Source organism: Amblyraja radiata, chromosome 1 (assembly GCF_010909765.2).
Source record: "Amblyraja radiata isolate CabotCenter1 chromosome 1, sAmbRad1.1.pri, whole genome shotgun sequence".
Taxonomy (NCBI): Eukaryota; Metazoa; Chordata; class Chondrichthyes; order Rajiformes; family Rajidae; genus Amblyraja; species Amblyraja radiata.
In genome coordinates, this window is record NC_045956.1 from 69,932,993 (window position 1) to 69,955,518 (window position 22,526).

The 22,526-nt window shown below is 42.5% G+C and overlaps 1 protein-coding gene across 2 annotated transcripts in view; it reads left to right on the plus strand.

The window, feature by feature from the left end:
• Positions 1-22,526, plus strand: part of fras1 (Fraser extracellular matrix complex subunit 1) — a 518,669-nt gene that overhangs the window by 386,118 nt on the left and 110,025 nt on the right. For both annotated transcript variants that reach the window (XM_033023871.1, XM_033023878.1), the window contains 6 exons: positions 3,962-4,090; positions 5,141-5,388; positions 7,462-7,598; positions 12,174-12,336; positions 16,826-16,955; positions 20,873-21,063. In XM_033023871.1, the coding sequence (XP_032879762.1) occupies positions 3,962-4,090; positions 5,141-5,388; positions 7,462-7,598; positions 12,174-12,336; positions 16,826-16,955; positions 20,873-21,063 (998 nt within the window). The remainder of the gene's footprint in view (positions 1-3,961; positions 4,091-5,140; positions 5,389-7,461; positions 7,599-12,173; positions 12,337-16,825; positions 16,956-20,872; positions 21,064-22,526) is intronic.

Below are 22,526 nucleotides of genomic sequence, written 5' to 3' on the forward strand. Positions count from 1 at the left end.
TTCCCGAATCATAACCCCAAAAGATCTGAGCAACAGAATAAAATTCTCACTTAAGGAATTTATGTTGGGTGAAACTAAAACACCAAAACCTGAAAGAAACAACAAATGTTATCAGTTGTTTTCAACTCTTACCTCTTGATGCTTGCACAGATAATAAGGTTTCTAAGCACGATAGGTTCATTTTGGTGCCGAGTAGGTTTTTTTTTTTATCCGCTGAGAGATTTCAAGAGTCAAGAGTGTTTAATTGTCTATTGTACCGAAAACGGAAGAATTAAATTATACTTGCAGCAACATAACAAGTCTGTAAACACAGTACTCATAGATAGTGCAATAAACAAAAGAAAGATCAATCAATTAAAAAATAAACAATATTAGTGCAAAACAAAAACCCCTAGCGCAACCAGTAGTTTAGTTGGTGTTTGTGGTGTTTAATAGCCTGATGGTTAATGGGAAGAAGCTGTTCTGGAACCTGGAGATCACAGTTTTCAAACTCCTATGCCTTATTTCCAATGGTAAGAGTGAAATGAGAGTGTGGTCAGAGTGGTGAGGATCCTTGATGATGCTTTCTGCCTTTTTGAGGAAGCACTCCAATAAATCCAATAGGGAGGCCAGTACCCATGATGGACCGGGCAGCATTTACTGCTTCGTGTAATCTCCTTTGTTCCAAGATGTTCCACTTGCTGTAACCAGTCAATATGCTCTCTATCGTACACATGCAGAAGTTCAAGAGAGGATTCATTGATGGACTGAATCTCCTCAATCTCCTAAGGAAGTAGAGGCATTGATGGGCTTTCTTTATGATTGTGTCAATGTGTTGGGTCCAGGACAGATCTTCAGAGATGTGCACATCTAGAAACTTGGAAGTTGTTGACTCTCCCCACCACTAACCCGTCGATGAAAACAGATTTGTGGATCCTTAGCCTTCCTCTTCCAAAGTCAATAATCTGCTTCTTGATTTTACTGATATTGAGAACAAGGCTGATGTTCTGGCTCCATTCAATCAGATAATTGATCATCCTCCTATATTATCAGTAATTCGTCCAACAACAGCTGTGACATCGGCAAATTTAAAGATGCAGTTGGAACTGTGTCCGGCTACACAGTCATCGGTATAGAGTGAGTAGAGCATGGAACTGAACACTTGAGGCACTGCTGTGTTGATGGTTATTGAGGAAGAAGTGTTGAAGCCAATTTGTACCTATTGTGTTCTGTTGATGAGGAAGTCAAGGATAAAGTTACAAAGGGATGCACAGAGACCCGGTTCCCTGAGCTTAGTAATAAGTTTGGGGGGGATGATAATGTTGAACGCCGAGTTGTAGTCTATGAACAATAGTCTGACATATGTGTTGTTATTGTCCAAATGATCCAGTGTAAACTGGAGAGCCAATGAGATTGCATCCCCTAGCGGTAGACAAATTGTAGTGGGCCCAGTTTCTTGCTTAGGTAAGAGTTGATATGCGCCATAACCAACCTCTCAAAGCACTTCATTACCATGGACGTGATCTGCAGTCTCTTGAGTTTCCAAGTATAAAACATTAATTTGTCATTTAATGTAACCCAGTATTAACCTAATCTATACAACGCTCACCGTCACCACATGTGATAAAATGATTAGAGTGAAAAATTCCTTTTGTGCATTCCCGATTCAAAGCTTCAGTGCTTATTAATTAATCTGTTTGCTTAGCATTTGACCTCTGGTGTTCAGACATTACATTTCAGAACATTGTCTGATGATCTTTTGTATGAGAAGAGTTGGACTATTGTTGGTATGATTTTTGATGCAGAGGTATAGTATGTGTAAAAGCCTCCATGTTTATTTCAAAAACATTTTTTTTTAATATAAGCTTCAGTCATGGTAGTAAATTAACATAGCAGATTGGCCACCTATTGTACAGCTTGAGAAAAGTAAACAAAGGGGCCCATGTTAAATGAGGTTTATATTACTTCCTCTTTGTGATAATATCAAAGATGCATCCCCAATAACTTTCAAATTGAATTTCCTGTAATTTAGTCATTTTAACTAGAAACATCATTGCCAGAGTGATAGTAAAGTGCCTTCTTCTCATAAAGGCATTTTTCATCTAGATCAATAATGAGCAAGTCAATGATTTCTTAATATGAGCCATCACTCTCTTTTTTGCCTGTGTTTTGAAATGAAATGGAGTCATACAGTACAGAAAGAGATCCTTCAGCCCGACTGGTCCATGCCGACCGAGATTTCCCATCTTAGCTAGTCCCATATCCTGCATTTGATCAATTTCCCTTTAAATATTTCCGAGGCATGTACTTGTCCAAATGTCTTTTAATGTTATTTACCTGGCTCAGCTACTTCCTCTGGTAGCTCGTTCCCTATATATACCACCCTCTGTGTGAAAAGATTGCCCCTCACATTCCAATTACATCTCTCCCCGCTCACCTTAAAACTAAGCCATCCAGTTCTTGATTCCCCAGCCTTGGGGGGAAAACACTGTACAATCACTATATCTATTCTCCTCATAATTTTCTAGGATCTGTAGGATAACCACTCAATCTCCAAGGATTGAAGGTTCTCGCCTGCCCAAACTCCTTAAATCTCAGTCCCTCGAGTCCTGGCTTAATTCTTGTGAATCTTTTCTGCACTCTTTCCAGCTTAATGCCATCATTCCTATTGCCGGGTGACCAAAACTGAACACAATATGCCAAATGTAGCCTCACCAACTTCTTGTATAACTGCAACATTACATCCCAATTTCTATACTCAATGCTCCTACTGATGAAGGCCAGTGTGCCAAAAAAACGTTATCACCACTCTGCTTACCTGTGGCACCATTTCAGGGAACCATGCACTTGTATTTCAAGGTCCCTCTGTTCTACAACACTCCCCAGGGCCCTACTGTTCACTGTGAATGTCCTACCCTGGTTTGACTTCCAAAAACGCGACACCTCGCACATATCTGAATTAATCTCCATGTGCTATTCCTCGGCCCACTTGTCCAGCTGATCAAGATCCCGTTATAATTCTTGATAACCATCTTCATTGTCTGTGACAGTACTTATTTTAGTGTAATCTGCAAGATTACTAACCACGCCATGTACATTCTCAACAAGTTGTGAATATAGGTGTCAAACGACAATGGACCCAGTTCCAATATTTAAGGCATACACAGACTTTAAGGAAGTCACAGACTTCCAAATAACAATCTTCCACCATCAACTTCTGCTAACTACCATCACACCAATTACAGTATGTATCCCATTTGGAAATCAGTTAAGGCCCTGTCCCACTTTCCCGAGTTACTCACAAACTCTCCTGAGTTTTCCCCAAGTCGCCACTTTACAGGAAAGATGTGGATAGGGTGCAGAAGAGGTTTACCAGGATGTTCAAAAAGGAACTGCAGATGCTGGAATATCGAAGGTACACAAAATTGCTGGGGAAACTCAGCGGGTGCAGCAGCATCTATGGAGCGAAGGAAATAGGCGACGTTTCGGGCCGAAACCCTCTTCAGACCAGGTTTACCAGGATGTTCTGTGGATTACAAAGCATTAGTTATCAGCTGTGGTTGGACAAGCATGCATTGTTTACTCTGGAGGCTGACGAGTGGCCTGATAGAACTTTATAACATTAAGAGAGTCAGAGATAGAATACATAGTCAGTCTTTTTGCCAGGGTGATACTGTCAAATACTGGAGGGTATAGCCTTATGGTGACAAGGGGAAAGTTTAAAGGAGATTTATGAGATACGTTTTCCACACAGAGATTGGTAGATGCCTGGGATAGGTTGCCAGGAAAAGTGGTGCAAAAAAATATGACAGCAAAGTTGAAGATATACTGTATGTTGTCAGGCATCTTAACAGGCAGAGAATACAGGCAGATGGGATTAAAATTGACATCATGGTCAGCACAGACATCGTGGCTGAAGGTTCTCATTGTGTTCTGTGCTGTGTTCTATTATCTAACTGCATGTCCCTGTTACTCTGCTAAGGTTTGAGCCAGCTGGCTGTCCGCGATGCAGACACGTACCCCGACGATCTTCTCTTTGAACTGGTCGAGCCCCCTCACGCTGGAGTGCTGATTAAATCAGATTACAGAGAGGCAGTGGAAATGGTGAAAGGTGAGTTGCAATAACAGCCCTGGATGATGTTCTCTCACTTGGAGGCACTGAGGACGGTTGGATTGACTGTGCTGCTATCCTTGTTGAATGGCATCAACGTGATTAATGTGATCGGCATCCTGGCTGAGAGCATTATTCACATGGGTGGTTTCGAAATAATGTAGTCATTCCCTAGTTTAGGTTAGATGTATATACCAGGATAGGGTAAAAATATTTTTGTGCATTTGTGTGATTTTAGTGTGTAGGAGCAGCAAATTATAGTCATGCAGTGTGAAAACGGGCCCTTTGGCCCAACTTGCCCGCACTGACCAACATGTCTCATCTACACTGCTCCCACTTGCCTGCATTCGGCCAATATCCCTCTAAACCTGTCCTTTCCATGTACCTGTCTAATTGCTTCTTAAACATTGTGATAGTCCCTACCTTCACTACTTCCTCCGGCAGCTCGTTCCATGCACGCACCACCCTTTTTTTTGAAAAAGTTACCCCTCAGAATCCTATAAAATCTTTCTCCCTTCACCTTAAGCCTATGCCCTCTGGTTCCTGATTCCCCTACTATGGGCAAGAGACTCTGTGCATCTACCTGATCTATTCCTCTCATAATTGTATATACCTCTATAAGACCACCTCTCATCCTCCTGCGCTTCAGGGAATAGAGTTCCCATTCACTTCTGTCACATTTCCTCCCCTATTGGAAGTTATTGCTTGAATGTACGATCACATGAGCTCTACATGTGGGAATTCCTTAAGTCATCCATTGCTCTATTGATTAAATGGCACATCACGCTAAATGAATGCAATTTGCAAATCTAATATTGCCCATTCTGCAACAAGATTACTATTTGTGTTGAAGAATTCTTCTCCCTGCAAAAGTTAACACTTCTATATTTCAGTGATAACTTGGCGACATATTGACATCACAAGTAATAGTTTACAACCAGTTCATGAATGGGGGAGTTACAATTATTAATCATATGATTCCTGAATGGTTTTATCATGCGGATCTCAAAAGCTTAATGACGCTCTATGTTGACGTCTCAATTTCTGCAGGAGAAACGTTCATGCATGATGATGTGGTACGAAATATACTTCATTATGTGCATGATGGCAGCCACACCACAGAGGACAGCATGCAGATCTTGGTCACTGATGGAGTTACCACGGCAACAACACAGCTGGAAATTCATGTCTCAGGCACAGATAATGAGGGACCTCAACTTGCACCGGGGTCTTTGCTAACTATTTCCGTGCCAGAGAAAAGCTCTGAAACTATAACAAGATCTCATCTGGCATACATTGTAAGTATATCACTCTTTTCTGATGGATAACCAGTTCTTCTTCAGCTTACTGCTCTGTACTACACATCCATCTTCAACTTTTTTACAAAAACCTAAATTAATTATTTGTATATATTTGTTTGTCAAAATATTGTTCTGATTTTCTGTAAGGTAACAAGAATGATAGTTAATTTTTCGTGGCTGTAAAACTTCTTTGAGTCCTAATTACTAAAAGTCCCTTTTTTTCCCGTCTGTGTGCTGCTTCCAATGTCTCACCTCTCTCATCTTGTCTTTCCTTTCCAAGTTCCTAACTTAGTCTCTTTCTATTTGTATCTTTTATGCAGCAGCTTTCACATACTTTTCTAGTATTTTTCAGTTATTCTCCATTAGTATTAATTGTGTATTATTACAATGTTACCTCTATATGTTTGCCATAAAAATGAAATGTCCATTTACAGCAAAACTGTCCTGGAAAATAGTAGTAAAATAGCAGTAAAGCCCACAATTGGTATCTTGCCTTGTACTCACACCCGCGAATCCATCGTTGAATTCTTCACCTAATTCAAGTTGCAATTGACCAAACAAAGTACTACAAACCAATTTCTTTATTGCTTCCCATTTACGAATCTGCACCAAATTTCATTACATCCCTGCACTCAGCAACCTTATGGATCTGGCATGGCAAATTAGCATTTAGATTTCCTTTGCATTCCCAAGAGCAAACTTCTCTGCCCATGGCACTCACTTGGTAATCTGCCCAAGCTCATTCATTGCTCAGGAAAGTCACTAATGGAATTCCACCTCGCACCGTATTACAATCTCAGCATTAGGGTGCCACCTCACCTGAAATAATTCCATGTGATCCCATGCTGAATGCATCTGCAGCTGTAACTGTTGATTTAATATTTTCAGGTTTTCTGGAATTATAAACATTGCTGAAACAATCAAATAATACGAAGTGATGTAAAACAATAGAATAACTAAAGGAACTGAATGTAATTTAGATTCACGGTACCCGCAATGATTTGGTAGTTTACATTCCAAACTGGTTTACCCTGCGAGGACAGAGGGAGTGGTGGAAGGGTGTCATTTTGGCTGGAACCTCTGTTGTATGTATAATAGATAAATGACTTGGAGAAAATCAAGATGGTTTGGTTAGGTAGTTTGCAGATGACAGGAGTTGCGGGCAGTGAAGAAGACCGTCGAGAGGATGCAGCAGATTATAGATTAGGTAAAGATATGGGTGGAGAAATGGCAGATTGCATTTAATCCAGTCAAGGGTAACGTTGCACTTTGTGGGTCAAATGGTAAAGGGAAAGCATACATTTAATGACTGGTCTCTTAACAGCATTGATGTACAAAGGGATCTGGGTGTCTGGGTCCAGAGCTCCCTGTAAGTAGCAACATAAGATAATGGTAAAAAAGATGTACTGTATATTTATCTTCATTGATTGGAGCATTGAATAGAAAAATCAGGAAGTCACATTGCTGCTTTATAAATATTTGGGGTGGCTGCATTTGGAGTATTGTGTCACCCCTTTAAAGAAAGGATGAGGTGGCTTTGGAGATGGCATAGCAGAGGTTTACCAGAATGTTGGCCGCCCGCGTTAGATAGCATTAGCTTTAGGGAGAAACTTGGCTTTCTTTTTTTTATATAATTTCAAAAGATTAGGGAAAATGGAAAGAAGGTTATGAAAATTATGACATAAATAGGGTATTCAGTCAGGATATTTTTTCCAGGATGCAAATGACAAATACTGGAGGGCCTAGCTTTAAGATGAAAGGGGGAAAGTTTAGAGGAGATGTGGAGGGTGGTGTGTGTGGGGTAGGGGGGCGGCGGGCATGTATTTTTTACACAGTGTTAAGTGCCTGGAACTTACCACCTGGGGTACTTGTGGAAGCAGAAATCATAGTGGTGTAAAGACCTTTCAATAGGTACATGAAAATGCTGGGAATGAAGAGAGGTGGATGATGTCCAGGCAGAAGGGATTAGTTTAATTTGGTATTATGTTCAGCATACACATTGCGGGCTGAAGGGCCTGCTCCTGCGCTATGTTCTATATTCTACGTAACCATGTTCCTGTCCCCCTCTAGGATAATAATTCAGCTGAGAGTAAAATCCGGATTCAGTTGATCTCGCTGCCCATGTATGGTGTCCTCACCAATCGGCACATGGAGCTGTTGGAATTTTCAACATTTACAATGGAAGATATCGATAACCAAAGAATTAGGTAAAATGTTCAGTTTATAAGCCACATGCCAGTTCTCTTCATTCAATAAAAAAGAGCTTCATGTTGCCCTCATTTTAATATCCCTTTGATAAACTCTAAAATGAAACAGATTAATGGTTATTATTTCTATGATGGTTATGTTGGTTCAAATTTAAATCACATCCTTGTCTTATTGCAGAATTTGTTGGCAGATTCCCCAGTCGTAATGTGAACGACCTTTGTGCTGAGCTTACAAGTGATCTAAATAAATATGAAGCCGCAGTATTAATTGTGAGTGGAGCTAATGGTGTGAATATGACCTGAGAGTGGGCTGTTGGGGTGGGAAACTAGATATGACTGGAGAAGGCTGGAAAACAAGAGAGGTCAAGATATATTTTTGGATTAAAGTAAGAGACTTTTAAAGTTACCAATAGGTAGGTTAAACCTGGAGGTTGGAATGATGCTTGAATTTGGTAAACGATGACCAAGGAGCCCAATGGAAAACAAAAGGTAGATGCAGCTGGCTATGGACGTAAGATAAGTCAACATTTTTTCAAATAGATAATACAAAAATAAATAGTCTGAAGAACGGTCTCGACCCGAAATGTCACCTACTCCTTTCTCCAGAGATGCTGCCTGAGCTGCTGAGTTACTCCAGCATTATGTGTCTATCTAGGTGTAAGCCAGCATCTGCAGTTCCTCCCTACACACTGAATAGTGATAATAGTGTTTTACAGTAGGCTGCAGGAGAAATGTTTTAATGTTTAACAAAGATACAGCAGCAACACTTAAAGAAGTTTGTTCTTCTGCAGGGAGATACAAAACAATTTGGAAATAGTTACGAATTGAGATTATTGAGAATAAAGGATTTAAAATAAATTAGTATCAGTGAAGAAATAGTACTGTGCTAAATGGCTAAGACTTAACAAGGACAAATCCACTGGTCCCTTTGGCCTCCATGCTTGAAATTAGGAGTGCAACAAAGTGAGATAGAGAATGTATTAGTTTTAATCTCTTGGGCGCAACATGTGGCTTTGGACTTGAATTCAAATCGTTTGATTAAAAATGGATTAATATGTCAACCAAAATGAAAATGAGAAAATCTTTATGAATGTTTGCACGCTGGAATGGTAAAGCACAATGGATGCCAGTGCTTGTTATCGGGATAAGTTGAAGTTTAAAGTCACGGAGTGGACTGTACTAATTGGAGCCTTTGTCCCAATGCTTCAATAATGCTGTTGGTGTTAACTTTTGGTTCATGTGGAATAAAAAGGCTAAAGGATCAGGGAATTTTACTGATGTCTGACAGAACGTATAAATCAGGTCAGAAGTAGGACTGGTGTGATTTGTGCAATGACGCAGTACTGACATGCTGAACGCAACACATTGGAAGTGACTGTACTTTAGGCGCAAGAAGAAAACTGATGACTTCAGATAGCAATCAGGCAGAATATATGGCAGGAAGCCAATCTAGCATTTTCAAATGCACTTCAATTCCCTGATCATGTATCTATACACTATAAATGGATCGATGGTAATCATGTATTGTTTTTCTGCTGACTGATTAGCATGCAACTAAAGCTTTTCACTGTACCTCGGTACATGTAACAATAAACTGAACTGAACAATGACTGAGTTACACCCATTTAACGTAGGTGTGTCAATGTCAGCAGATTGCAAGGTTTGTGCCAAAAACTGTTTTCCCCCCCAAAAAAAACACATCTCTGAAATGTGTCTATAAAATTCAATAACTTACATCACATTTCAGGATATCTCACCTGGTGGAGTATATTCACATTGATTGATATGTACTAAAGTCACAAGACAAACCCCAAATGAGTGAATGAGCAACTTATTTATAAAAATAAAGAACTTTGTACATGAAAAGGGCTAGTTCTGCAGATATTGCTTCAATATGAGTGGAGTTTTCACCAAGGAGGCAGGTCAGAGTTTGCGAGCAACCATCCTCCTGGTGGTTCTCCGCAGCGTGATCCTCATATGGCACCAGTTTACAGCAGTTGGACTTGATGAGCCTGAAGGGACCAGTGAGGTTAAACAGTGTTCCACCTTGATAGCAGAATTGCGCATTGTCCCTCAAACGGCTTGCTTGATGCCAGCCTACAAATCCCATAAAGAGGCATTCATTTATTGAAAATAAATGTTAACGACTTCACTAAAATAACAAATTGCTAATAGATATTTTTGGTGTCCATATTTTTAACTATGAAAATATAACTGATATTTTAAAATCTATGTTTGAACAGTGTTGCTATGAGCTAACGCATTTAAGGGAAAATATATATTTCTCGCCATTCATGGAAAAACTTACCTAGCAGCGGAAAATGCCCAAAATACATTTGAACAGGAACATGGAAAGGAAAGGTTGAGAAGGATATGGGCCAAATGTGGGCAGGTGGGACTAGCATGGACAAGTTGGGCTGAAGGGCCTGTTTCCATGCTGCATGACTCTTTAACTCTACTTATGAATCTATGACCAAATGAACCTTAGGATTTCCAGAAGAACCTTTTGTTTTCTCCAGTTGAGAATCCAGACAGGCTTATTACAGCACTAATATTTTGTACCCTAACTAAGCAATCCGGCTAAACCTCATGTTGCTCCCAGTATGGCAGAAGAATTGGTTGTAGTGCAAATCTCAACATCGTGGTCTCACCATTATCCTAACAGCATTGCCTCTGCTGAAAGGGTAAATCTGCAGAAAGGGTAAATAAACTATCGACATGCTTTTCCAGCATTTTGAAGAGTACATAAAACACAGTGCTTGCATTTGAAATTCACGGTAGTCATCTCTGCTGGAGAAATTAAAAACTCCAGCAGGTGGGGCTGCCCCACCACTGGTGAAGATTTTTTCTGGTTAAGCTATATAAACTTCTTACTGTTGTAAACATGACTTGGGCCACGTACAATTCAGTGCACACTATGTCCCATACTCATTTATTTTATCTCGGGTCCACTAAATAGAAGTAATTGGTGGGGCTTTACAATCAAGGATATAATAGTACCTGACGTTAATCTTTTCTATGGCACCACTGAACCTAATGTAGAACGGTGGCCTTTAAGTTGACCTCTGGCATTGCTCCTATTGAATTCTTAGAGTTTATCTTATTCCATGCAGCACATCTCTTCCTCACCTTTACTTCTTCCACCAAAACATCCATTGTAGCATCAGAAAACCTTGGAGTCCATCTTTTAAAAGCTGCAAGTTCATAAGGTCATGAATGATAGTAGAATTAGGCCATTCAGCCCATCAGGTCTACTTCACCATTCCATCATGGCTGATCTATCTCTCCCTCATAACCCCATTCTCCTGCCTCTCCCCATAACCTCTGACACCTCTGCTAATCAACAATCTATCTATCTCTGCCTTAAAAATGTTCACTGACTTGGCCTCCACAGCCTTCTGTGGCAAAGAATTCCATAGATTCACCACCCTCTGACTAAAGAAATGTCTCCTCATCTCCTTGCTAATGAACGTCCTTTAATTCTGAGGCTCTGACCTATAGTCCTAGACTCTCCCACTAGTGGAAACATCCTCTCCACATCCACACTCTCTAAGGTTTTCACTATTCTGTATGTTTCAATGAGGTCTCCGCTCATTTTGTAAACTCCAGCAAGTAGAGGCTCAGAGCCGACAAATGCTCATCATAGCTTAACCCACTCATTCTTTGGATCATTCTTGTAAACCTCCTCTGGACCCTCTCCAGAACCAGCACATCCTTCCTGAGATATGATGCCCAGGATTACTCACAATATTCCAAATGCGGCCTGACCAGCGCCTTATAGAGCCTCAGCATTACATCCCTGTTTCTGTATACAAGACCTCTTAAAATAAATACTAGCATTGAGTTTGCTTTCTTCACTACCGATTCGACTAGCAGATGAACCTTTTGGGAATCCTGCACCAGCACACCCAAATCCTGAGTTGGCTTCAAGAAGATCCGGCCAGTATTAAGTGGTGCCTGTACTCATGATGTAGTGTTGCCTCCACTCTTGATGCAGCATGCAGAACTCAGCTGTGGAGACCACTGGCTGCAATCATATTAGTTGCCTGGAAGGTTAGAATATGTGCAGTTCAATCCCAAATTTCCAGGCATGATTAAATTGAAATCCCAATGATTCGTTATTTGCATTAGGTTTTTAAAATGCTCTAAAAAAAGGAGTGGCGTTTCCAATTGCTTGGGCTTAAGATGTTTCTATGAACTTTTGTTTCTATTGCAAATGACTGCCCAAGGTACATTTCTTAGCAGTAAAATGGTGTTGAAACAAGGGATTATTAAATATCGACCAATGGTTTCAAGCAAAAATTACTGACAATATTCCAAATGCGGCCTGGCCAGTGCCTTATAGAGCCTCAGTATTACATCCCTGTTTTTGTATGCAAGCCCTCTTAAAATAAATACTAGATGCATTAATTATGATTAGGCGATATATAGAATATATCTGTAGCATGCCAAGTTATATATTTATAATATGTACAGGAAAAACAATTTGATCATAAAGCATTATTGTTTCTTCCAAATCTTAAACAGGAATGTTTTCTCAAATTTATTATCATAACTTATGATTAATCTGAACAGATACACAACTGACTTTGATACCAGCAATCAACCTGTCACTGATATTTTCCATTACACCGTCTACGATGTTGATAACTACCGTCTGGACAACCAAATGTTTACCATCACCATTACTGGTAGCCAGGACCACTCACCTCTAGTTAATGTCAAAGATGAAGTTACTGTGAGTATGAACACAAGCTAAGGTAGATAATGCTAGTGAAGCGATTCATAACAAGACATTTATTTACCTTTTGTTCATTTTTTGTGAGAATAGATCATAACTGTGAAGAGCACTACATTTTGTTCATCCATAACTGTCCTTGCGGTGAGCTGTGTCCTTGAACTGCTGCCATATATCTTGTTAATGTGCTCTTACAATGCCCTTTGCAGGTACAGCAGGCAATGAAGAAAGCTAATGGCATGTTGGCCTTCATTGCGAGAGGATTTGAGTATACAGTAGGAGCAAGGAGGTCCTATTGTAGTTGTGCAGGGCCCTGATGAGACTGCACCTGGAGTATTGTGTGCAGTTTTGGTCTCCTAATTTGAGGATGGACATTCTTGCTATTGAGGGAGTGCAGCGTAGGTTCATCAGGTTACTTCCCGGGATGGAGGGACTGACATATAATGAAAGAATGGATCGACTGGGCGTATATTCACTGGAATTTAAAAGGGTGAGAGGGGATCTTATAGAAACATATAAAATTCTTAAGGGATTGAACAGGCTAAATGCAGGAAAAATGGTTCCATGTTGGGGGAGTCCAGAACCAGGGGTAGGAATAAGGGGTAGGCCATTTAGGACCAAGATGAGGAAACATTTTCACCCAGAGAGTTGTGAGTCTGTGGAATTCTGTGCCACAGAAGGTAGTGGCCGATTCACTGGATGTATTCAAGAGAGAGATAGATATAGCTCTTAGGGCTAATGGAATCAAGGAATATGGGGAGAAAGCAGGAACAGGGTACTGATTCTGGATGATCTGCCATGATCGTATTGAATGATGGTGCTAGCTCGAAGGGCCAAATGGCCTCCTCCTGCACCGATTTTCTCTGTTAGGGAGAGACATAGGTCCATTTGTAATGAACGATCATTCATGTCTCTGCAAATCGGCACACTGCATCTTGGAAGGGATGCTGTGGTTGGTGGTGTTACAATGTGCCTGCTGTCCCTGTTCTTCCTGGTGTCACACGTTTTTCAGCTGAGTAATGGCTATGTATTTTGTAGATAGTACACTGTGCACCTGTGGTTGAGGAAATTAGTGTTTAATCTGATGAGTACTAGTCCAGTGGACACAAAATGCTGGAGTAACTCAGCGGATCAGGTCATGTTTTGGGTCGAGTCCCTTCTTCAGTCTCAAGAAGGGTCTCGACCCAAAATATCACCTATTCCTTTTCTCCAGAGATGCTGCCTGGCCCTCTGAGGTACTCCAACATTTTGTGTTTATCTTTGGTGTAAACCAGCATCTGCACTTCCTTCCTGTACACTAGACAAGTGGATTGTTTTGTTCCTGATGGTGCTGAATCGGGCAAAGAATTGGAGCTGCACCAACCAAGGCATGTGGTAAGTGGGCAAAGGAATGGCAGGTGGAATTTATCTCTAACAAGTGTGAGGTGTTGCAGTTTGGGTATGTTAAACCAGGCAGGACTTGCATTGTAAATGGTAGAGAACTGGGGAGTGTAGCTGAACTGAGAGCAGTGGGAGTACAGGTTCCCTGAAAATGGCGTGCCAGGTGGAAAGCATGGAGAAGAAGTTTGGTATAGTTGGCTTTATTGGGAAGGGTATTGAATATAAAAGTTGGGGCATCTGATGTAGCTCTACAAGTCTTTGGTGAGATCACACTTGGAGTACTCTTGTGTTTTGGTTGCCCAGCTACAGGAATAATGTCATTAAGTTGGAAATGCTGCAGAAAAGATTCACCATGTTGTTACCAGGGCTTGCAGGGTTGAGTTATAGGGATAGGTTGGATAGGCTAAGATTCTCTTTGGAGTGTAGAGGCCAAACGGCGACCTTATTGAGGTGTACAATGTCATGAGGGGCAAGATAAAGTGAACATTCTGCCTTTTTCTAAGAGTAGAGGATTCAAAACCTAGAGGACATATTATTATGGTGAGTCTATATCTGGATTGCAAGTGACAGAAACGATACAATTACGACTTTAAAATACATTTGGACAGATACATATGGATAGGAAGCATTTAGAGGTTGAATGCAGGCAAATGGGACTCGCCCAGTATGCCAACAAGTTCACCATGAAAGAAGGTGAGCTGAAAGATCTGTTTCTGTACTGCATGATACTACTGTATTACTATCTCAGCACACTCCTCACCTGTGCCTTATCGATGGTGGAAAGGGCCTTGGGTATCAGGTGAATTGCTTCCCCAGCCTCCGATCTATTTGCCCTCACAGTATTTGTGTTGTCATCTTGAGTTTCTGGTCAGCGGTGACCCAGGATATTGATAGTTGGAGACTCAGCGTTGATAATGTGAATAAATGTGTCAACGAGTGGTTAGACTTTCTTGCTGAAAATTGACATGTTACTAGCAACTGATCAGCTTATGCCTTAATGATATCCAGGTCAACAGCATAATTTCACATGCAATTCCCTTATCTGAGGTTATCTGCCTTTGTGTCTTCCAATGTGAAGCTCAAGGAACTGCAGCTGATTGACACTGAATCATAGTACTCAAATTAAAAAAATGTTTCACCGCTAAGCTCTTCCAGATCCAAGCTTACTCCCTGTTAGCGCAAGCATGAATTTTCACTCAATTGTTGCCCCTTAAGTCTTTGTGGGAAATATTGCAGCTTTATTGCCAGTTTTTTCCAAGGCTAAAGGTGTCCAAATGTCAGGTGCCTTTATTCCCTGCCTTGAAATGCAGTGTTGATCTGAAACGCACCTTCCCAACCTGCTGGTATGCTTCTCCCCAAGGGTCAGCACATTGCTGACTTGTATGTGGAGGTCAGATGCCAGCACATCCGACTCCGTGCATAGCTGCTGGTATCAGTGCTGAATCCAAGACCAAAGCAAAATCATCCTGAACTGAGCGGTCAAATGCAAAATGCATCAGGCTGTTCACCTTTGCATTTGCAATGATCGAGGTAACTTTGTGACCCCATTTGAATGGGATCACCGACTCAAGAGGTAATGATAAGTTGTTTTTTTAATTGTAACTGGTATTGATATTTCAATTAACTGCAAGTGAATATAATTTTGGTAGTTGTAGTATACTATACCCTTTACATCTTGTCTGTTTCAACCATGTGTGAATCGCTTTTGTTTCTCATTGATATTTAAAAATGGTTGCAAAGGCCATTATCAGCATGAGCTGTCAAAGGCCATCAGGATTATTTAAATGAAAAGGTGACGTTTCGGATCAAGACCCTCTTCAGACTGAGAGTGAGGGGAGAAGAAAACAAGAAATATGAAAAGGTACACAACAAATCAGAACCGGCACCCAAGATCAAAGAGCCCACAATGGTCCACCGTTGACTGTGGAGGAGTTAATAACGAGGAGATTCAAACTAGTTTTACTGTTCGTATCCCCTTGTTATCACCTCCACAGCCAACAATGGACCATTGTGGGCAATTGGCCACATGGTGCCGGCTCTAATTTGTTCTGCACCTTTTCTATTTCCAGTTTCCCTCTCCCCTGACGAAGGGTCTCAAACCGAAACATCACCTATTCCTTTACTCCAGAGATGGTGCCTGACCAGCAAAGTTATTCCAGCATTTTGTGTCTATCTTTGGTGCAAACCAGCATCTGCAGTTCCTTCGTACACAGGATGATTTGCGCTTTATTTTTCCACTTCCAGGCCCTTCACTTTGCAATGCCTTGCATTCATTTAGTCTCACAAAGTGTTACTGCAGCTGCAGAAGGAGCACAGGCTCCCGTTGATCTGGGTATTTTGTTTTGAATTTGTGATAATTGGGTTTCCTTTATAGTCAAGTTAATAGGGTCGTGAAATCCTTTATGTAAAACAATGGGGCACAACTTCTGTTTACAGCATGTTCTGAAAGTTGCTAAAACCAGAGAGAATCTTATGCACATTTTGTGCATTTGTTATATTGTGAAGGAACAATTCACTGAATGCAACATTTACAACATAGAAAACACCAATTTGGTTAGGGATTGTCTCAGGGCAATGTTTTCAAAATCAATTATTAAAGGAGTTTGTGAAGAGAATTGTATTAAATTATTAAGTGCAACTCTTATGTTTGGGTTCAGCTGTTCACTCGATGTGAAAGCTTGGATGATGTTCGGATTCTCTGAAGGAGGAAATCCTGAGAATCGGGTTCCCCACTGTGGGAGCTGCTGGATGGAAAGGGAAGTGCAGTGTCCGATGTCAGGCCACACGAGGTCTTCTTTAAGCACCTGATGACAGCTCCGTAAAACGTGACGTCTGTGATCGGGTTGCAGGATGAAAAGCTGATACCACTCAGCCCATCTGAAAGATAGTATGAAGTGGTGGTCTATAATGAAGCAGTCTGAAGAAGGATTAAACCCGAAATGTCACCCATCCTTTTCCCCCAGAAATGCTGCCTGATCTGCTGAAGTTACTCCAGCACTCTGTGTCGATCTTCGGTATAAACCAGCATCGGCAGTTCCTTCCTACACAGTATGAAGTGGTGTCGATTTTGCTGTCCATTTCAACATTTGTATTCTTATTTTGGCCATAGGTGGAAGAGGGAGGAAGGTTATTGCTGTCGTCGCACAGTATTTTGGCAACAGATTCGGACACACCAAAGAAGGACGTGTTAATAAAGATAACAAGAGCACCCGAGTTTGGATACATTGAAAATCTGAGAGGTATTTGCACACATGCTTTATCATCATATGTTTAAACAAGAGAATTATAGAAAGCTAAAGAAGAAACGCAGAGTGCTGGAAATACTTGCAGGCGGTTAGCTTTTATGGAGAGAGCCTGTACGGAGTTTGTACATTCTCCCCGTGACCTGCGCAGGTTTTCGCCGGGATCTCCAGGGCAGTGGTGGAGAAAAACATAGGGATTTGGGACACTTTATGGAAATGTCTTGAGGACAGTTCATATTACGGTCAAGGAGGGGCTGGACATCCTAAGGCAATTGAAGGCAGATCTAATCAGCTATATCCAAGGACACTAGGGAAGCTAGATGAGAAAGTGCAGTTGACTTGGCCGAGAAATAGGAATCATCATTAGACACGGTGAGGTGCTGTGAGAAACACTGTGACATCCATGGATGGTGTGAAAGTCGGTTCCAACAGGTTTCTCAGAGTAACCTGCCTGGATTAAAGGTGTAAGGCAGAAACATGGCAAACAAAATATGGAACATGGAACAGTACAGCACTGGAACAGAACCTTCAGCCAACGATGTCTGTGCAGACATGATGCCAAGATAGACCAATCTCCTCTGCACATTAGCCACATCCCTCCTTACCCAAAATGTGTAAATTAATTTGGCAATTCTACAGCAAGATGCTAGTTTTATGTTACGCAGAAATTCAAAAAATGTTGAAAGTTGGATTCAGACCCCCTTCTCAGGGAAATTTATTTTAGAGTCATAGTGATACAGTGTGGAAACAGGCCCGTCAGCCCAACTTGCCCACACCGGCCCACAATATCCCAGCTACACTAGTCCCACTTGCCTGCGCTTGGTCCATATCCCTTCAAACTTGTCCTATCCATGTACCTGTCTAACTGTTTCTTAAACGATGGGGTAGTCCCAGCCTCAAATACCTCTTCTGGCAGCTTGTTCCACCCACCACTCTTTGTACCCCTCGAATTCCTATTAAATCTTTTCCCCTTCACCTTGAACATATGTCCTCTAGTCCTCGATTCTCCTACTCTGGGCAAGAGATTCTGTACAATCTATCCGATCTATTTCTCTCATGGTTTTGTACACCTCTATAAGATCACCCCTCAACCTTCTGCGCTCCATGGAATAGAGACCCAGCCTACTCAACCTCTCCATATTGCTCACACCCTCTAGTCCTGGCAATCTATATTACTAAAAGTCTGATCTTGACCGCTTTTGGCCCACTATGCTGCGATTTCCGAGAGAACGCCGCCACCTCGCTCAGAGCCCACGTCTGCCTTCCTGGACCAGAGGATTTTTCCCATCGATGAAAAATCAGAGAGATATTAATGTTTTTTTTAAAATCACCATTCTCTCTGCTGCCCCTGCTGGAGAGAGGGGGAGGGACTATAAACCCAGGAAGTGGTGTGCCTCACTCAGTCTCTGCAAGATGGAGGTCACGTGCTCTCTGAGCTCTGAATAACACTGAACACATGTCTACTCAACTGTGAATGCCATTAATGTGATTTGAAAATGAAAATATGGTTGGTTTGAAGTAAAAAGGCACTGCCTGCAAATGGTTGTTTGGGGGGTTTGGGTTGAAGTAAAAAGGCACTCTCTCTCTCTCCCCTCCTCTCTCTCCCCTCCTCTCACTCCCCTCCTCTCTCTCTCCCCCATCTCTCTCCCTTTCTCTCTCTCTCCCCCCACTCTCTCTCCCCTCCTCTCTCTCTCTCTCTCCCCTCCTCTCTCTCTCTCCACCTCTCTCTCCTCCCTCGCCTCTCTCCCCCTCGCTCTCCCCCCCCCTCTCTCTCTCCCCCTCTCTCTCTCCCCTCTCTCTCTCCCCCCTCCCCCCTTCTCTCCCCTCTCTCTCTCTCCCCCTCTCTTTCTCCCCCCTTTCTCACATATCTCTCTCCCTCCCCTCTCTCTCCCCTCTCTCTCTCCCCCCCTCTCTCTCTCCCCTCCCCCACTCTCCCTCTCTCCCCTCCCCCACTCTCCCTCTCTCCCCTCTTTCTCTCCCCCTCCTCCCCTCCCCCACCCTCCCCCACCCTCCCTCCCCTAAACCCCCCTCCCCTTCACACCCCCCTACCCCCTTCGCTCCACCCCCCTCCCCTCCCTCCCCCTCCCTGCTCCCCACCTCTCCCCCTCCCCTCACCCCCCTCTCAGCCCGCCCTCTCTCTCCCCCCTCTCCTCCCCTCCCCTCCCCCTCTCTCTCCTCCCTTCCCTCTCTCCCCTCCTCCCCCACCTTTCCCCCCTCACCCACCCTCCCTCTTCTCCTCCCCTCCACCCCCCTCTCCCTCTTGCCCCCCTCTCTCTGTCTCTGCCTCTCTCTCTGTCTCTGCCCCTTCACTCTCTGCCCTCATTCTCTACCCTCGCCTCCCCCCTCTCTAGATGCGACTGCAAGTTGGGGGTTAGTAGATAGGTTGGTAATGGGGTAAAATGAGCAAATTAATTATATTAATATAATATCAAGGGGGGTAATTAGCACGTGTGCGGGGGGGGGGCGGGATAGTTAGTGTGTGTGACGCTGCATGCTGCCTCCCCCGGCCCCCCCCCCCCAACACAACCGCACGTTGGGGGAACAGACCCAACGGGTCTGCACTTGGTCTAGTATCCTCGTAACTCTTTCTGAACCCTTTCAAGCATGAAAATATTTTGCCTATAACATGGTGCCCAGAACTGAACACAATATTCTAAATGCGGTCTCACCAACGTCTGATACAACAGCAACATGACCTCCCAACTTCCATATTCAATACTCTGACTGATGAAGGCCAAAGTGCCAAAAGCCTTTTTGACCACCTTATCTACCCGCGACCTTCAAGGAACCATGCACCTGTACTCCTAGATCTGTGTGCTCTACAACACTACCCAGAGGCCTACCATTTACTGTGCAGTTCCTGCCCTTGTCCCAAAATGCAACACCTGACACTCTCTGTATTAAATTCCATCAACTCTTCCTCCACCCACCTGGCCAATCGATCCAGATCCTGCTGCAATCTTTCACAGATATCTTCACTATCTGCAAAACCGCTCACTTTTGTATCATCAGAAAACTTGCTAATCTTGCCCTGTATGTTCTCATCAAAATCATTAATGTGGATGACAAACAGTAATGGTGAAATAGATCTTCACTGCTTGATTTCTGCCGTTAACTAATGCAAAATCCAAAGCTCTGTGAATCTCTAAGCTGATACTCTGGAATTCTGAGGTGAAGCATGATTTTGATGACAAAACCTGATGATATGGATGCAAACATCTTGCTAAACCATTTGCAGAAAATACCTGTTTCTGAAGTTTGCTATTTTAAACTTGAAATGAAATGAGGTGAAATTGAGAGTATTTATTATTTTTAAATGAGTATTGCTTGCATTGTGACATGGCTTGGTATCTGGGATCATGACTGCTGTTGATGTGTGCCACATGTGAAATGTCGATGAATTCATTTGATTCTCATTGGAATCTAAAGTGATTTCATGCAGTTAACACTTGATTTGAAAGAAGCAGCTTTGGAACAGGTCCTTTGGGCCTGTGAGACCAAGCTGACTATTCACACCAATTATATGTTCTCCCACATTCGCATTCACTCCCTAAACGCGAAGGCAATTTGCAGAGGTCAATTAACCTACAAGATTGCACTGCTTGGGAAGTGGGAGGAAACCGGAGCACACGGAAGAAACCCACATGGTCAAACGTGCAAATTCCACACAGACAGCAGCTGAGGTCAGGATCGAACCCACGTCTCCAGCGCTGTGAGGCAGCAGCTCTACCAGCCACGCCATTATGCTGCCCCTATATAGGACCAATTAGTTGATCCTTGAAAATGGGCATTGGAGATGCAGAAGAATAGCAGGCAAGATTAACCCATCTTGGAGGAGAAAATGATTTAAAACCAACTAATATGAAAAACATCTCCTAAAACCTAATCAAGTTGATTTTTTTTTCTATTAATAGAAGGAAGAAGTGATCAAGTTGTCATCATCAGCCCTGATGTTCCCTTCTCAGTGCAGGATATTCTCGACAATAATATTTACTATGTGCAGAGTGTCCATCGCGGCAGTGAACCGGTTTCAGACGGCTTTGACTTCTACGTGACCGATGGTGTCACTCAGTCTCCAATGCACCACTTCAACATTATTATTCAGGTAAATGCCTTCCAGTATTTGGATCTTGAAAGCAAATTATAAATGAGACAAATTGCTGTTTCTTTAGTTTAGTTTAGTGGTACAGCGTGGAAACAGGCACTTTGGCTCACCGAGCCCATGCCGACCAGTGATCCCCGCACACTAACGCTATCCTACACACATTGGGGACAATTTGCAATTTCACCAAGCTAATTAACCTACAAACTTGTATGGCTGTGGAGTTTTTCTTGATGTAAATGCTGAAACTAGTTACTGAAGTGGTTGAACCTCAAATTTGGAGTAATTGAAGGAATTTTTAACTGGAACTAAAGTGGGGTTGGTGCAGATGTGGTGCTGAGGTAAGAATCAGCCATGATCTTAGTGAATGCGGGGGCAGGCACGAGGGGCGTTATATGGACCATTCTTGCTTCTATTTCTTTGTTACAATGCAAGAATGAGTTGTGTTTGCCTTGGGCTCTTAATTTGGATCTCCTTGTATGGAAGTGTTTGTGACAAAACCAGGAAGTTGTTCCTTCCTTTCATATATGAGACCTACTTTCGTGTTTCTTCAAGGAGCCTGTCTCAGCACATCCTGAGCCCTCGGAGGATATGGCTTGGAATTCAGTTTGGGTTGGTTCTTACATAGAAACATAGAAACATAGAAAGTAGGTGCGAGAGTAGACCACCAGGTCCGTCGAGCCCGCACCGCCATTCGCTCATGGCTGAACACTAAACAGACACACTTACCCACAAACAGTAGACACAAGACACAGAACACAAGACACTACCCTCCCCTTTATACCGCTATCACCCCTCTCCACCCCAAAAACCTCGTGATCTCCTGGGGGAGGCAAAAAAACGGATAAAAACCCAGGTCCAATTCGGGAAAAAAATCCGGGAAATTCCTCTCCGACCCCAATCTAGGCGATCGACACTTGTCCAGGAGATCACTCAGGTCTTACTATACTAACCATACCTAGGTCCATATCCCTGCCCTCTCCCCGTAGCCCCTTATCCCCTTGGCAGCTAAAAAACCATCTATTTTAGTCTTAAATATATTTAAAGTTTCTGCTTCCACTGCTCCCTGGGGCAGTGAATTCCATAAATTAACCACCCTCTGGGTGAAGAAGTTCTTCCTCATCTCAGTTTTAAAAGAGCCCCCCCTTATTCTGCAACTATGTCCCCTAGTTCTAGTTTCCCCGATCATTGGGAACATCCTCGGTGCATCCACCCGATCAAGGCCCCTCACGATCTTATATGTTTCAATGAGATCGCCTCTCATTCTTCTAAACTCCAAAGAGTAGAGTTCCAGCCTACTTAACCTTTCCTCATATGTCAATCCCCTCATTGCAGGAATTAATCTTGTAAACCTTCGCTGCACTGCCTCCAGGGCTAGTACATCCTTTCTTAAGTATGGACCCCAGAACTGTACACAGTATTCCAAATGTGGTCTCACTAATACTGTGTACAGCTGCAGCAAGACC